At 35.3% G+C, this 18,646-nt stretch overlaps 1 protein-coding gene across 5 annotated transcripts in view; it reads right to left on the bottom strand.

The window, feature by feature from the left end:
- Positions 1-18,646, bottom strand: part of LRBA (LPS responsive beige-like anchor protein) — a 373,617-nt gene that overhangs the window by 252,226 nt on the left and 102,745 nt on the right. For all 5 annotated transcript variants that reach the window (XM_064416678.1, XM_064416675.1, XM_064416676.1 and 2 more), the window contains exon 35: positions 1,933-1,997. In XM_064416678.1, the coding sequence (XP_064272748.1) occupies positions 1,933-1,997 (65 nt within the window). The remainder of the gene's footprint in view (positions 1-1,932; positions 1,998-18,646) is intronic.

Raw genomic sequence — 18,646 nt, 5'->3', positions numbered from 1 at the left:
CTAAGACTATAATGCTATGGCAAAAATATACAAAAAATAGCAAATAAAATAAAAGACAAGGTCTGAGATATTTTAGTCCAAGTGTTAGCATATGTGAAAGAAAAATAATGTGAAAATTGTATAAAGAGAAGGAAAGAGTAGTTCTGGAATACAGTTCCTATCATTTGAGGGATAATAGTTTCATTTTAGTGAATGCTGAAAAGCCACAAAGCACTGCAATTCAGCAGTAACTATAAAGGCTTATAAACAGCAATGGAGGAAAATGGAGGCAGATAAAAGGAGCCATTTTTAAGAAATTAATCCCCTCTCCTCTTCACCATAATGAATGTTATGCTCCCACTTAAAAAAAAAAAAAAACCTAAAAGAAAACCCAACTCTGCTACACGTCAGAAATGAAATGAAGTAATAATTACACAGACATTTTCTGCTAACCAAAACCACACTTCCTAGTCTTCAAGGGATCATTTGTCCCTGAGACAACCACTCTGGCTCAGGCTAGACTCTAAGTTATTGATGTTGTTTATGGAGGTGGGGGAGTGATTCCATCTGTCTGTGATGGGCACTGCATGTTTTGAAGAGAAAATAGTCAATTCCAAACAGTTTACTGATAGAAAGCTTGACCTGGAGGAGCTGAATAGCTACTGGGTGACTGCCATGCACAGCTCAGTCTCAGCAACTGATTTGTCCATGATAATCATCTTACACAGATGAACCTTACATTGTGGTTTACATGTGTGTGGGATCCCTATGTTATCTATGCTAATAAAACATTAATCAAGGGCCAAATTTATAGCAGGCATTTTGTAAGTAAGGTCAAGACAGGTCAGCCTCACATAATAGGAAACAACTATAGGCTAGATCTTAACACTGTAACTGAACACCCTTGTTACTTTACCTTGGCCCTTGGGATAAAGACTAGTAGCAAAATGTTTTTCCTGACTCAGAATGGTGTTTTGCCTACCATAAACTGAAATGCAACCACTAAAATCCATTAAAATGGCCATTATTTTTATGTAGTTTGAAAACATCTACGTCTTAAGAAAAAAAATCTCAAATAGCCATTTCCCCATGCCTACAATTATATAAAGATATTTATATAGCATATTAATTTATGTGATCAGTTATTATGGTTTTAGCTAGACAGCTGTCTTAATCACGTAAAATTTATTTTCTATTTGGATTCTTACTAGCTGAAGTTACTCATTAACTGAAGTTACATTTAAATAAATGGCATTTCTAATAATACACCTTAGCTAACTCATTAAGACATCTTGGAAAAAATCCTTTAGGAAAAAAGTAAATACTGCTCTTAGTCTGCCTCAACAATCAATTCAATATTAATGAATAAAATATTGATGGTTCTGAACACTGAGTACAAGTCAAAGAGCATGGCCTCATCACCTGCTCTGTCATTTTCTATAACTTCCAATAATATACATATAAAGTTATGGATAGAACATTAAACTAATTGGTAATATTAAGAGGGTTTTTTCCTTAGAGGCCCTCTCCTCCTTTCTAGTTTAAGAGATAGATCCGAAATAAATGAGCAAACTGGAATCTAATTTTTGAGACAGAGGCTTATCTCACAATTCCTAGCAGTAATGTCTTTCAAATATCAATTCCCTTTCTCAAGAGATTAGCTGGATACAAATTATAGTTTCAACATTAACCAGTACACAAGGACAGGAAGAAAGAAAATCCATGACACACAGATAAGCAAAGTACTTAATGAAACTGAAGAGCATTAAGATTCTGCAAAATCCCATATTCAGAATTAGAACTGAACCAAAGTGCTAAAGAACATGAAACCATGCTTGTGAAACTCAAAGAAAATTAAACAGAAAGGAACAAGACAAATTATTTTTTAAAAGTTTCAAGGCACAGAACTCCCTGAAGGCTAAGGCAGAGGTGCTACCAAATATTGTGACTTACCTTCCTTCATTGACAAGCTCAATAAAGGCCAGGCCAGCATTCTTCTGTATAGAGTTTTGCCACTCCTGGATAAAGACAAAACAGAAGAGAAAACCAGCTGTGTAAAAACAAAACTTGGAACAGGCATTTTCAGAGACAAAATCATACACTTTCTTTTCCACTTTAGCAACTTAGAGCACCATCAGCAAACACACAAAGCATTAATTGTGTGTGGATCAGGAAGCAATGAATGCCAGCATGAAGGAACAGGGCAGAATGATTTGATTTACTTAAGGTCATATTAAGGGAGAAGAAAATCCAAAAACATCCCACAAAGGATTCTATCATTTTCTTTTGTTATGTCATGTAATAATCCTGAACTTGCTCTGGTTTATGAATACTTTTTGTCTTTTTGAACCATGACAGTGCTAGAAACTGTTTCACATTAAGGCAAGGCTCATTCCTTAGACACAAATTTCTCTTGTAGCTTAAACCCTAGTAAGGATATTTCCTAATAATAACCCGCACTTCAGCATCGCATAGTCATCTCTAATCATTTGAAAAAAAGTCTGTTAACAGTCCAGATATTGCACCATTAACACACTGTTTTTAAAAAATGTAACTTTTTACACACCAAAATAGTGCTATTGGCAGGCGAACATGCACTGCACATTCCTTAAATCCAGCTGAACCTTGAATCAAGCAAAACTCTACACCTCTAAATATGTAGGTGGGTTTTGCCTGGCCCCCCTTAGGGATGCAGGGTGAGCAACCAACTCAGATGACCTATCACTGGGGCTTGCTACCCTCATCTGAAAGACGAGAAGAAAACAAAATTACTTAACAAACACAGAAAGTAAATTTTTTCAATCTTAGATCACATAGGAACAAATTAACCTAGTTAAAAATGAGAGCAGTAAATAAATGTGTACCTTATCTTTTGGGGAAAATGTAGAGGCAAATAGAACAGGACAAATACAGCTGATTTAAACTCTTCAACTCTTCTAATCTAATACAAAAGACTGATTCTGCAGCAGTTAAGTTGCATGTGCTGTTCCACATCAACTTGCTTGTTTTTTTTACTCTTAGTTCTATGAAATAATAATTCTACTGATTATCTACATGAGTGCTTTTATCATTGTGGTTATTTTAAAAAAAATCTCATCAGCTCCAAGGCAGGGAAGAAGTTCAAAACAGGAAATACATCTTAAACAGATTTCAGATTTCTGTATGTAGGAGCTTTTTAATACACAGTGTCGGGGTGCACTTTTTGGTGTTAAGTGTTACAGAATTTCCTCTCAGTCAGTGAGACAAAGGTTTGATCAGACACACAGTGAAACAATGTTGTTATTTACAACTTAAATCCTGCCCCCACAGGAAAAAAAAAGGGATTTCCAAATTTCAAATGCAGGGGAGAAATTATAACACTGATTTCTCAATCTGTTTTTCCAGGCCTAACACCTGCTTATCATGCTCATCATGTATAAGCTGCAATAATGTATTACAATTTTCAAGGAGTCAGAATTAAATGCAGAATGATTGGAACATGTGATGTATTATCACAAATTATAAACGTATTCTAGTGGAAAACAAAAAAAGCCTTTTCGTTTCTAATATTCTAAACAAAAGAACATATGCAAGTAATCCTTCTAAGAGGTTTTAAATATAGTATCAGGTTCTAAATATTTAGCTTTATATAATGATAACTGAAACTATTCTGTTAGCTAAAGTGTGAGAAAACTCAAGAAAAGCAAATTTTTTTTTTCCATTTATGACAGTGTCCATCTGCTGTTCTGCCTTCTAAAGAGCTCACAACAATACTTGAAAATGTAATTGGTGAAGATGGAGGCTGCCAAAAGTGAAAAGAAAGTGCATTTATCATGATACTTTTCAGCATTTTTCTCTACATCAGACATCATCAAAGTAGGTGTTAGTCTAAACATTTTCATAAATCACACCCTAAAGCTTATTTTAATAGTTGAAAGAAAAGACTAATGGTCTTCATCTTTCATGACCCATTCAATATTTCCCCACAGTATATGTTCACTCTCAAACAATTACACTTAGTATACATATTGCATTATTATATCAGCATCTTAGTTATCCATCTCCCAAAGGTATTAGGGAAAAAACACGTTAAAAGCTTCAAACTCAACCACTAATGCAACTAAATAACTACAAAACACATTTCAGCACTTTTCTGAGGAAGGGCTGATCAACTGAGTCGATAATTTCATACCTGTTCTAAGCTGTAGGTAATTGACCATCATTTCCTGTGGCTGTAAATGTTTAGTGACCAAGAGACATCATCTACTCTAATGCTTTTGGTCACTGAACGCTCAACAGTGAAGCAAGGGGAAAACCTAGAGGCACTAGACACGATCACAAATAACTCCAGTGAAAAATCACCATAACAAGGACACAAATAAGAAATCATATTTTATTCAAATACTTTGTCTGATAAGGAACAAACTGTTCCTAACTTGTTACTGTGTCACCTATTTCCTTAATAGAAACTATAAACAGCCCCATAAGTACCCTAGGCAAGGACTAAAACCTTTCCTGAAATGAATTATCTCATCTGAATTATAATTTTGTATGGAATAACATACTACATTTCCTTTCTATGCAGCACAACTCTGAAGTGAGCAGAAATGCATCCCACTCCTCTATAGCTTTAATTTTATATCATCAACAAGTTTCATTAGCACAGTCTTACTGAGTGCACAAGGGTCATTAAATGAAAACATTAAACAGTAGTGGTCTTAAACCCCTCCTTTCAGAAACTAATAATCTCCCTTGAGGTTGGTATCATGACCTGTTGTCCTATTTGAGGAATACTGGGGTTATTTAATCTATTTTACAGTGGAGTTTTTAATTAACCTTAATTAATGATCAGTTGTATGACAGCACCGAATTCTCTAATAAAACTCATAAATTACTACATTTACTTTTTTCTAGGAAATACCAAGACCAACAGCATGCATTATACTATAACCAAAAACCAAAACATACAAAATATCACAAGTTGGATAAGACCATAATCAGCAACAAGATCAGTGTAGCAAACATGCTTCAATACTTGCACATCCCATTTTATGCCATTGTGCCTACATATGTATGTGTAGCTATCTCAATCTTCAGATGCATTTAAAAGTCTTTCACATTATTTCATCCTCATATTTTCTTTCATAAAAAACAAGGTACATCTCCAAACACACAGCATGATCAGATAAATGAAGTCCTTAAAAAATTTCTGCCTTGAATTTGACTTTTTCCATTTGTTATTGGCTTCCTACCCATTCTGAGTATCCTTGTTCAGATCAAATACTTTAGGAACCTCTTATTTACCCAAAAAGCCTTTTTCTGCAAGCAACAGATAGCAGGAGCCAGCTTCAAAACAAAGAATGCAGGTGGTCCTTCACACAATGTGTAAAGAATCTATCACCAAAAGCATATCATGGTGATTAAAAGTCAATAGGATCAAGAGGAAACAGAACAAGTCCGTATAAAAAAACCCCACCACATAAATATTGGCTAAATACACATAAACTGCATCAAATTCAGAAATAACCTGAGCACAAGTTGCACACTTGTCCTATTTCATTCCTTCGGAGCAGATCTTTTTGTATATAGTTGGAGTTAAGACAAGAAGTAAAGTGGAGCCTATATCTAGCCCAATATAACCATTCCTAAACTGTAATCACTCAAACAAATACCAAGAAAATTTTGTTAAAACACATTTTTGTTGGTTTGGAATTTGAAATACTTCCCTGTAGGCAGCAAATGGACATATGCCCCCCCCCCCCCACCTGTACACCCTTGGTAAAGTAATTTAATCGTATTTTAAACAATTATGGCAGGGGTGATGGACTTGGATGTTCTTTATGGTCATCTTAAACTCAAACCATTCTACAATGCTCTTAATACCTCAAAGCATATATTCTTTAAGGTATATACAAACATTTCCAACACCAACCCATCAACTAGTCTGATGGCTAAGCAACTAACCATGGATCTTGAATAGAATATTTAAAACATTTCCAATAATGTTCTGCTGCTCTCTTTCATATATATATATATATATATATATACACACTCATATGGCTGCTCCTTAAAAATACATTTTTCTCAGAAACTTAAAAAATATCCTTCTAAGCAGTTTAACATATTCTACAATTAAGGATTATAGCTAGCAGTGGAAACACACACTCATCAGCAGGCAAAAAAGAGAAAATTCTTCACTAATCCATCCTTCCCATAAAGCTGGTGGAGTTTTGATAATTTATTTTGGTTATGAAACAAAGGAGAAGGATGACTTTGGTACTGACAATTATGAACGGGGCACTAAGGAGCAGGGTGGGAAAATGTGTTAACATATGACTAAGAGACATATTATATCCTAGAGTAAAGGTCAAATCTGCATGAAAAACTTGTTCATCTAGAGATACACTAATCTTTAAGTGCCTAAAGTAAACTATCAAGAACTTTTCAGCAGTGTTTGCACTTGGTGTCAGCACTCTCTCAGCACCACATCCACTACAGGCTTGAATGAACTTAGCAATAAAGAACATATAGTGAAAAGTAGATTATATCTCAGCTGGGTTCTTCATAATTAAGAAAAGTTAGACTGCATGTTAAGCAGAATCTCTGAAAACATAAATTACTTTTAAAGGTTGAAGCATGCTTCAGTTATTTTAATCTATGAAACTTCATTGAAAAAAATAAGAAGCAACATGGACCTATAGGAAATCATATCTAGAAACCATGCAGCAATTTAATATCAAAATTAGCACAGGCCAAGTAATTAAAAAAGAGGAACATTTTGCAAAGATGTGACACAAATTAATATAAAAACAGCATGAAAATACATTTGAGATAGTTATCCAGTATATATACAGACATACCTGTATGCTCAAATGAAATTTAAAAACGACGAAACCACAAAAGAAATAATGAAAGAACAATCAGAAACTGGCTGAGAAAAAAAAATCATTTCAACAAATATTTTCATGGCCCTTTCTCTACAGAGCATCACCACTATTGCTGAATCCTGAAACAAAGTGAGAACTTGCAAAAATATTCACTACTATCCTAAAAATTCAGAACCTGTTATCACCCAAAAAAACATTATCGAACAGACTTGGATTTACTCAAATTTAAACAAAGGCTTCTTTATGAAATCTTTAACGTAGCATCCATGCAACAAGCCAAGCTACCTCACTAATCAATACGGAGGGTTTGATTTCAATAAGGGTGATAAAAGTTACTCTAACCCTGGCCAGCTACAAGCTCTCAACAGATGATGGTCATTAGGGCTCTATCGGGGTCCCGCGTAGTCGGGCTGTACAAATGTGTCCTATTAGTACATGGGCTGTCTGTTTGGCAACTCCGGCTCAAGACAAATGGCAGCTGCTGCCCTTCAAGGTCTGAAGTCAAGTCCTCCGGGAATCTGAAAGCCCAACTGGAAAAATCAAGGCCTGTTCATTAGAGACTGCTCCAGGGGAAACTTGCAAGGCTGCCATTAGAACTATATAAAAGAGCTAATTATTTTTATAAGACTTTTAAAACTATCAAGCACACCCAGTTATAATAAAAAAGTATTTACTGCTGGCATTCCATTAAAAAAAGACATTGTTTTTTGTCAAAAAATCTGCTGGTGACAGTACACAACTGAAGTCTTTGTATTGAAAATTTTAATGATTCTCCTAGGAGAAAGTTGTGTAAAAATTAACTAGATGAGAGAGCTTCTCAAGTGAAGGTATAACACCACACTCACTAATGTGAGAAAATATCCCAAACACACTGATATCAAACTAATGAACCATATATAAAGGTGGGCTGAGATTGTGCTTGTGTGATTATCTACCCCTGAAAAATAGAAGGAATTCAAGAAACAAACATGTTCAGTGTTGCAAAGGTGACTGAAAAGAACAAACAAAATCCTTGTTTCAAATCTCTGCTGCTGAGGAACAGCCAAACTTGCTGCAGTACGTGTGTATTAATAAATCAGTCAGAATGGCACATGGTATCAAACATTAAGACTAAGCAGAAAAATGAAAATTACCACTGTTTCAGTATTTTTCCTCTGTTTTATCAAACACCAAAACAATAATGATAACTCCTTTCATAAAATATACTCTGGAGAAAAGCTGGTACATGGTCTTTTTTTTTTTTATTCATAACCACAAAATTTAACTATGAAACTGAATCAAAGTTTCTGATACTGAAATATTTTCCCAGCTGCACAGCATGACAACGCTGTATTGAGTTCTAAGGTTATAACAGATCACCGCTACAGAGTATTTATTACAAATCTTTTAAACGTGCTATATGAAATTCATTAGTGCTCCTTAATCAATTCTTGGACCAACACGCACATTAGCTTCCGACTGGCTAATTCAAAAAAGCAATTACAACCTTAGTCCCCATGTAAAAGGACGACAGAAAGAAGCTATGTGAAACCAGTTTAAAAGAATGAAAATGTAAAGAAAACAGATTAGGAATGATTTATATCAATGCCTAGTGCTGAAGTTAATTACAACTAACCCAATAAAATAGTGCCTTTATTATTGTACAGCAAGTAATAACCTTAGACGCAAAAACCAGAACTCTTTGCTGACTTTTGCATGCTCAATTCCACAGCACACTACATTAAGAATTAAAGAAGTAGTAAATAAGCCATACAGAAACAGCAGGTTTTTAACTAAAAGCAGAAGACTCCCCTGCTGTTTAACCATGTGGGTTATTCCATGTAAACAGAGCTTCCTATAAACTAGTATTATGTTGTTAGTGGTAAATGCCTAAAACGATAATGAGAGTTTAATTTCAATACTTAAAAGTTAGAGTTCAAGTCACAGTAACCTTTTATAGATTCTGAGACTAAATTATACACATGTAAAGCTGGAGTTACATACTTAAGTACTAAATTCTTCAGTAAAAATACCACAGGAAAAACTGTCAGCTTGTCAGACAATGCCTTTTGTGCTAAGAGATTACTCGCAAAGTGACAAGTGTAGCCTTCTCTACAAAGGACACAAATCTATCCTAAAAAAATACATTGTTATGAAAGATATACTACATAAAATATTACAGCATATACAATCTTTACAAAATACACACAGCCAAAAATCTTGAGATAGTTTGCATTTGCCATAATTTATGGCGACAACAAATATTCTTAAAACAGCAATAAAGAAAACTTTAACTTAATCCAAAATTCATACAAAATTATAAAAATATCACTGCATAAATACAATTATATCAGTAATAATTTTCACAGCATAAAAGCTGCATATCTCTCTGATCAAAATGCATAAACTGCATTTTTGTATCTAGTTTCAAAGAAGTGTGAAAAACTGGGGAAAAATCTGAATGAGTGGATTGCTGTTTTCAGGTCCCCAGTTTCTGATGGAGGAAGCAATTTCCCCAGGCAGCTTTTCCCTTTCTCTCTCCCACTAGCAGGCTGTTGCCATGACGCCCCATGAAACAAAATTAGGGGTCAGGTTTGAGTTCATCTAGCAGCAAACCTTCTCCACTGCAGTTTCCTCTCCAGGTCCTTTAACCATCGGCTATTTTCAATGCCAAGATGAAAGACTAGCTTCAGAAAGAATACAAACAGGAATCTTAAAAATTAATTGAGAAATCCAAGTACCGAGCAGTTCTGTAAATAGGCAGCAATGGGAAGCACAAAACTCAAGTCAAAGGAGATGAGTCAGAAAAACAGACATGAGGAAAAGCAACAACATAAGATGAACAAAGGGAAAAGATCCAAATAATTAAGTTGCAGTGCCAGCATCACATTCATGAACAAAGGCAAACAAATTGAGGAATAGCAGGAACATAATGCAACTGACCCTTGATTTCTGTACTTTTTTGTTTAACTGTGACTGTAATTTGAGATTTTGTAAAACCACTGAACAGGAAGGAACATGCCTTTCAAGGTAGACTACAAATTACAAAAACAAGAAAATCACAGCAAACTCAGTGCTGCACAGCAGCACCAGTGGTGCTGGACTGATAGCAACATTCATCATCACCATCAAATAGCAGCAATCTTCCTGCTCAATGTTCTTAGCTTCAAATAAATAAATTTAAGTAATAAAGAAATATGACAACTGGTATTGGAACCATAAGCCCCTTTATACACCAGGAGGGGTTGGAAATAATGATCTTTAAGGATCCTTCCAAACCAAACCTTCTATGATTCCATGATTCTGGTACCCTTCTCCCCAAATGTAGCTTGCATTCTATTTAAACTCTCACAATGAATGCATGCACATGATGCACATGATTCTTGCTATCACTGTACCCTTGAGGAAATGAAACTGAAGTATCTAAACCAATCCCACCTCTTCACTCATAACGCAGGATGTCCAAACCTGTCCCTTTCTATTCCCTTAGACAATCCTATCCTAATGCAGATCTTCTCTTAAAAGATTTAGAGAAAATGAGGCTAAATCAATTATTTTTAAAAAGGCAGAAAAACTAGTATCTCTCCCATTCATTCTACTTGCATACTCTGTTCCCTTCCTCATCCTACATCTATTGTCTTCATTTACACTAAAAAATAATATATATATATATATAAAACATGTTGCAACAAAGGTCTCTGTTATCATCTGTCACTACAATAAACATGATAAATAATAATTTTTTGCTCCTTTCACAGCAAATCCTTAACTGCACTCACCAAGCAGATTTACCAAAAGAAAAATATATCCATCTTGGTTTCAAGTAGAAATAGAAATAAATGTATGCAGAACTATTCAAAGAGCACTGGAAAATCCAGCTGTTTCTTCTGAATCAAGATTGACTCTGAACTAGGATCTAACACCTCACAGACCTCAATATCATAGATTGCTGCATAATCTGAGTTATGAGCTTTTATCACTTAAGTTACCACAAAATACTCATGGAAAAAATAGTGCATTGCCAACAATCCTTGATGATACAAATGTTTTCCCTGTTCCAGAATTAGGTAAAAAGCAGAGATGCATATAAAGAGTGCAAGTCAGACAATAAACTGAACATCACCACTTCACAAAGTTTCTCTGGGTAGAACTTCCAGTAAATTGCACAGCTCCCAAATCCTGAGTTCCCCAAGCAGCTCTGCTTGGAAACTGCGACACATTATTTGGTTTATTAACACAAACAAAAAAGTTCCCATATTTGTAATTAATATTATATCAGCAAGAAACATTGCTGCTCACTGAACTTTCCACAATGTCCTACCCCTCCCCTGCACTAACACTCTTTCCATAGTCTCAAATTAAACAGACTGGCTGTAAAACAGCAGGGTGTCAAATTAAAGCACACTTTATTTTCAGAGGTCTCCACACTTCGCGGCTGACTTCCTGTCAGGAAGAGTTCCATTTCAGTGCAGAGCCCCACCAGCAGGGAGCTCACAGAATTAAGTGCCAGTTGATATTACTTTGTTTTGCATTTACCACCCCTGAGAATATTGTTCAAAGATCTAGTTATAAAGTCAGCGTGGTATCATCCTTCTGACTAGACTGCCAAGCCACAGGGTGTGCTCTTGCTGCACAAAACTCACCTTAAATGGTGGTGTTTTTTTAAGTCCTAGTGTGCTGGTGAAGCAACAGGATGCCTTTTTTCTTCAGAAAAGTCTTGCTTCTGCAGCTAAATTATGTTCCCTCAGTTTTGAACATCTGCAGCACTGTACATTAATGGAAATTAAGCTGTCCTGTTCCCTTATCCCACTCCCAAGATTCACATTCACATTAGACAATCCACTCTCCTCCCTAGACATAAAAATATATACATTAATCAATCAAACTCTCAGCAACACAGCTTTAAGGGCTAATATTTCTAGCTGTAGAGGGTGTGTTTTCCATTAAACTCACACCAACACCATGTCCTGAATTTCTCAGCAAATGCAAATAATTTTTAACTCATGAGAGAGTTTTTCTTCATATGAGCTTATAATATACGAGAAGTCTATAGAACGACTAAAGATTGCACTTTAAAAAAAAAATCAGGGAGGAAAAATCCTCACTTTTGCCAAAGAACTCTGTTTTGTAAGAACAACTTCAGAAAGTTCATCTCTCTACACTCCAGTGTGGCAAACTATTTCAAAGAAATGGTTTTCTCGTTTGTATCCCTCTTTTATCTATTTCTCTACCAAAAGCCTGCAAGACATATTGAATCCTCCAACTGGAGTTCCAAGAAACAATGCTTGTCATAACTCCAAACAAAACTGTCACAGCTTTACTACACCTGTCCACTTGTACCTCTCTATAAACTTTGTTAGTCTAATATATAGAACCCATCTTGACTTTTTTTCATATTTCAAAACCACAAAGCTCACAATTCCTTCCCAGAAAGCAGATGTGTAGCATAAACCAAAAAAACCTAATTTTTCCTCTTTTAAAATCTCACATTGTACATTTCATCTCCAAACTGGGGAATGAGTAAACCCTTAAAACATCCTTCTAGACTAAGTATTATGGAAGGATATAAGGATATCAAGCAAACACATTTTTACCACTGAGACCACCACCTGCCAGGATCCAACTATCAAGTGCTTCTTGCATCACTAAGTCAAGAATAGATCACTTATTATTCCTGCAGTATTAGCGAATAATTCTCAATATATCCAATCTATTTTCAAGCTTAAGGCAAAAGCAAAGTTAAAAACTTCTTTGATTTCTATTACTAAGCAAACTGACAGTATACATCAATTCATTCATTGCATAATGTTTCTTGCATGAGTCTATCACAATGAAGTTTTTAAAATTTAGTCACTGTTGGACACAGACATTTTAAATAACCTATCTACAGGCCATACTAAAAGCACAATATTCCTGAAGCCAGCTATTATACCTAAGAGAAAAAGCAGATTTCAAGCAGGTCTTAAGTGTAGTAAAGTGTGAACCTTAAGTGTAGTAAAGTGTGAAAGAAACTCCTACTTAAACATGCTAGGTTGCTCTCCAAGCAATTCCATGGAACTCAACAGGCAATTAAACCCTCAAAAAATTTAGAAAGCAACAGGAAATCAGAGCGGGGATGAAGTTCTAACAGACAGGCTTTGCATTACCATGGGGCTTCACACAGAATATATTACAATAGTCTAGTTCTGGAGAGGCAAAATCTACATACTGCTTAAACCAAAGAACAAAAAAATATATGCAGCTAATTTAAATGTAATTTCAACATTCTCCAGTTCAAAGGAAAGGTTTTCCCAGCTGTTTCCATTTATTTCAATCTTATCAGATTTGCACTTCAGGCAGTTATCTACCAATCTGATCTTCAGACACTTCAAATGTATAACACAGTTCAATGAAGCAAGTAGCAAAATATCCATAGCACATGTAATCCGTTTGTAATTATCCCAAGTACTCCACTCAGTGACAAATACCAAGCATGAAAGTTCTCAATAGATGTTTTCAGCACCCAAACTGAAATCCTCAGATTTCAGAGATGGAAGAAAAACTCTCACTCAGGAAGGAAAGAAGTTACACTATGCATAAACCCCCAGATACACCAGGGTAAGGGAGAACCGAGGTGTTCTAGAAAACAGATTTGGTAATGTAACCTTCTGTTTTGTTAGAAGGAGTCTTACTGACAAGACAGAATCTAAAATCCAAGTACCAAAGGACCACATTTAAGGAGTCTGGATTCCACAACCAGTGCCTACTCACACCTTCCAGGACTTTTATTCACATTCTCTCAAGTAATCCTACTGACCACCAGCCAAACAGCTCACTGTGTGTATATCAAGTGTCTTGGAATGCAGGAGAATGCAGAAATCACAACAAATAAAAGGAAATTGCAATTGAGGACAAACAGATGAATCACAGTGTTGCTTTTACAAATTGAGAGAGCCTAATTTGTTTCAAAACTGGACTCTTCTACATGACTGCTGAATGCCATTATGTTCCTGGACTATCAGCTATATAGTGGGGATATGCTGGGACTTTTCAGACAGATTATTTTACCTGGTGTTAATAATTGGTACCTGAAACATTAATTGAACTTAAATCTCTTCTGCTTCAGAAGAATATTTCGATAGCATGGCCCCTGGCTACTGTGAGATCTACCTTCCCCTCTTCCTGGCTTTCCATCCTCTGTAGATTAAAACATATATTGCAGGGGAAAAAGAATTTTTGAGGAGAAAACAATTTATAATGTAAAATCTTTTCACTGAAAATATCAGAAGTAACACTATACATAAAGCTCAACAGACATGTCCCAATTACTTTCCATCCAGCTTCATCCAAAAAAAGATTAGGATGAAGATCTTCCATGTCATTTTCCAGTTACAAAGATCATGTAGTATTTGTTACTAAATTACACTAGAAACATCCCTACTGCTGCTTGCATAACAATTATTAACATGCTTGGCAATCCCACGTTTTCAAATGTTAGGATTTACAGTTTTATTAATGTGCCTGGATCCACTTGGTATGAAGCAGATCTGAGCAGCTTAAGAATTTAGATAGTCCATAGTAAAGATAATCTTGAATATTCTCCCTTCCACAGGTACCTCATCTCTACAAAAAGCTAGGCTAGCAAATATTCTTTCAATCTTCAAATACTTCAAACGAGCGCAAGCAATAAAATTCAAAAATCATTTGTAAAAAAAAAAATTTTAAAAGAAGACAAAAGTGCATTATAAAGTTTCTGGCATAACATTTCATGGAAAGTTAGGAGTATAAGGTGCAAGGCAAACACCTACGGGCGTGATTCATGCAAAATTTTCCCTAAACTTCTCAATTTAGACATTGGTAAGTTCTTTTTTCAATTTTTGTGTGTTAAGATCTAAATCATTTTCATTTGCCTGATAAAGTTATGTTTCTTATCATTTTATCATAAAAGCCATATATCACTGAAGCTTTTTAACTCAAGTACAGCTGCATTAATCTTTGATACAGGCTAAGATCCTATTGGCAGAAGTTCACACTGTATAAAAAGAAAACCTTTCCACTCCTGATATCTTCTAAATGGCTTTTAAAAGGAAATTAGAGCATGTATTACAGCCGATAAAAAAATCACCTGACAGCTTACAAAATCCCTACAAAATCTACCCTTTATGCCAAAGCACACATACATATATATTTTTGACTACATATCTAAAGGATTATCAAATTCTTTTTAAACTTATTTTCAGCTGTTATAACAAAGTGATTAGATGGAATAACATTATTGTGATTAAAATGTGATCATCTAATATTTGGGGCACATAAAAAATATTCCAATGGCATTTATTCTCTTCATATCTCGACCAGGATATTGCTAAAGAGATTCCATGAATCTGCTGAGTTTTGCTGCCATGGTATCACAGTGACTTTGGTCTTTAGATAATCTATAGTCAATTCAATTAAATCTTCATAGCAATCACTGCAGTTATCCATCACATCAAATTGCACTTAAAAGTAAATTAGGAACCAGTGCAGATCACGGAGCATCAGCATAATGTGTTCTCTAAACCAACACTGAAAACCTGCCATCTTCTACATCAACTAAAATCTCCAAGCAATTCAAAGGCTTGCCACATTTTAGAACACACTGCAGAAATCCATTCCTGAGGTAATGAACTTGGATCATTGATGCAAAGTTGTTTTTTTTTTTCTGAGCAGAGGATACTCATAAAAGCCTGGAGATCCCACTGCACTCCACAAACACTTAAGCAATGGGGTGGAAGAGGAAGGAGGCTGTGGAAAAATTCTGCTGAAAAAATCCAACTCCTTTTGTTCTTCCTTAGGGAAAATAATGGAATCATACGGTTTGTATGGGTACAAATGTATGGAACATGTTGGTATTGCTTAATTAAGATTCCTTATCACAGTAAAAGAGATGAGACGACCAAGATGCTGCTCATGCAAGGGATGCACACTGACTTCTTCATAGGCACCAGAATCTACCAGCAAAGGGATTTGGTAGAATCTGAAGTTTCATGTTAAAGAAATACCTGTGGTAAAAATATCACCTCTCAACCAGTGACAACTAAGTTAGACAAGAAAAAACAAAAAGAAAAATGAAAGCAAGCTGAAGTCCTCTAAGCTGAAGACCTTTGCCTATAAGGGCAGTAAGACCAACTTTTACAGTGTAATTTTCTTCTGTCTTAATACTACTAACCAGCCTCTGCTGTATTTTTTAAATGCACATGTAAACATCCAAAAACTGCCAGAGCTGCACATGACATGTTCAACCATGATTATATTTCACTGGGCAATGTGAGGAGATGCTATCTCTGCACATGAAAAGTATTTGGAGTATTAGGGTTTATGCTTTCCTCTTCCATCTCCCCATGGAAGTAATACTTTATCAAGGTCCACTATACATCTAATAGTTATGGTTATGTAGTTTATATTGCAATATATCATATTAGTATTTTCAGAAGATAAAATATTCAGTGATTAAATGCATTGAAATGTTGGTCTTGGTTATGCATACACCATCAGCTACTAAGAATGTGCCTTTAGTCCTTTTTGAAGAAACACTGGATAGAGGAAGGAGGAACCAAGAACCAGAACATCTTGAACAAACACATGGGGTGCATGAGTGGGCAGTGGTGGTGGAGGGGGTCACACAAGTCATTGCAGTATTCATTCATTTTCAGTTTTAACCTCTTAAATAGGTTGGGTGGCATTCCATCAATTTTAGAAAATTATCCAAGAGCTGAACAGTGTTTGAATCAGATAGTGTAAGTTTATTTTGCAGTCTACAACATTTAGATTCAGTAGAAAAATGCTCTTAAGTAGAAGATGAAGCTGAGAAGAGACACCTAATTAGTTCTCTAACAAACTCCACTGATGATTCAGTTGATTGACTACACAAAGCAGCATCCTTCAAGTGCCAGAAATTCTGTAAATCCAAAGGTATCAAGGAAAATTACAGAACCTATCTCACCTATTTCATACCTTTTCACCTTGGAGCTACAATAATCAGATAAATGATTCATGCTTGAGAGCAATAGAGAAATATTTTTAATCCCTTCATGAGAGAGGAGGGAAGACCACAGTCTACAGTCACGTATTTCTACACAGTCATGTATTCCAAGAAAATATCCGACAAATGAAAGGAAGCACTGTAGCATTTATGCTTTATGGACATGCACTCAATTCACCCATGCTGCTTTGAGTTTTAGGCACAGAAAGAGAGCCCTTCTAGATGAAAATGCTTTCTTCAGGGGTGACATCAGTTTCCCCATGAAGAAGTCTTGTCTCACAACTGCATGTGGGCACCTCCAACATCCTAATGTCACTCATTTAAGATGAGAGAACAGAAAGAGAACTTCTCTCTTTTGCCTGGTTTAATTACCCCGACAGGATGCCAGACCAGACAAGATGGTGCTTCCAGGTTCACTGTACTGTATGCATTTCTGATAAATGGGAAAAGAATAGATGACCTGGCAGAAGGCTCAGACAATAACATGTGATTTACAGGACATGAATGCAGCTACTATAAGATTTATCTGACAGCCCTCTCCGATAGTGGACTGTTGAGTATCCGATGGAATGATTTCTAGTCTGGAGAGTCTGCTACTGAGTAGCCATACACATTATTTATTTATTAGATGTTTTGGGTTGAAACCATTTTTAAATGATGCACTTCACAATGCTCAGCCATAAATTTAGTTTTAAACCCTAGAAGGGAGGTAGTGTTATTGGAATGTGTGTCAGACTGAATTAGGATGAGCAACACAACGCTTTTATAAAGTGGCCTTGAATGCAACGTCAATTCCTTCAAAAATGATATTAATGTCAAATAAGCAGGAACACTTTGCAGTAATATTAAATGAAGGATTCTTTATGTTTTGATAGATTTATAGAAATGTAAGTACACACACACAGACACGTCTCAAAATGTAGCGTGTCTATCAAAAAACACAACTGTTTTTGTCTAGAAAAAGCCTTTTGTCTGTGTCTCAAACCACCTGTTTCTCTTTTTACCTTGTGTTAAACAGAAAGCAATATATCAACATGCAAACACAAAAACATTAAATAAGGGTCTTTTTCCATATGCCTAAATATATGAGTTTTAAACGAGAAACGAAATTAACCAGGTGTCACAAATAGTTTCAGAGATTTGTACCTCTTGATTTTTGAAAAAAATTACTTCACCCATTAAAGAGCTTTATTTTCACAATTTTATGAAAAAATAATGGGATATTATTATTCCATTTTCCACTTCTGAGGAAGAAAATCAAAATTCAGACACAGATCTAAATGAACATCAGAAAAATATCAGGTGCTTCAGAAAAACAATCCAAGTACTTACATCACATCTACAATGTTTAAAATTAATTTTGAGAAGAGGTTATCATAAAAAACACTGAAGATTAATCAAAGCAATCTTTCAATTTCATAAAACGATGGCTGACAAATTTGTGAAGTTTTAAATCAAATTTGCAGATACTTACTTCATAACTATGCCACATTATTTATGTGATTAAAAGCTGGTTTTTGACCTGATCTTTTGATCTTTGGCACTGCATCCTCTCCATCTCCTCTTAAAAATTAATTAAAATTTTAGCAATAGGATATCACTTCATTCCCCACCCTATCTTGCAGGGAAAGAAAAGAAAATAAAAAGAAGGGGAAAAAAAAGAAAAAAAATCAATCAAGCTCAACCCCATCTCCTCCCAGTATCTGTAAAATGTCGGCTTGAAATTCAATTTCATATCTCTCAAGCTTTCATGTAGCAAAAGACAGTTCACTTCTTAACAAAATAAATCACTTCTGTGATTGCCATGCTGACCTCTTTGAAT

Source organism: Passer domesticus, chromosome 4, assembly GCF_036417665.1.
Source record: "Passer domesticus isolate bPasDom1 chromosome 4, bPasDom1.hap1, whole genome shotgun sequence".
NCBI lineage: Eukaryota > Metazoa > Chordata > Aves > Passeriformes > Passeridae > Passer > Passer domesticus.
Note: the sequence above shows the minus strand (reverse complement) of the source record. Positions and strands in the feature narration are given on the sequence as shown.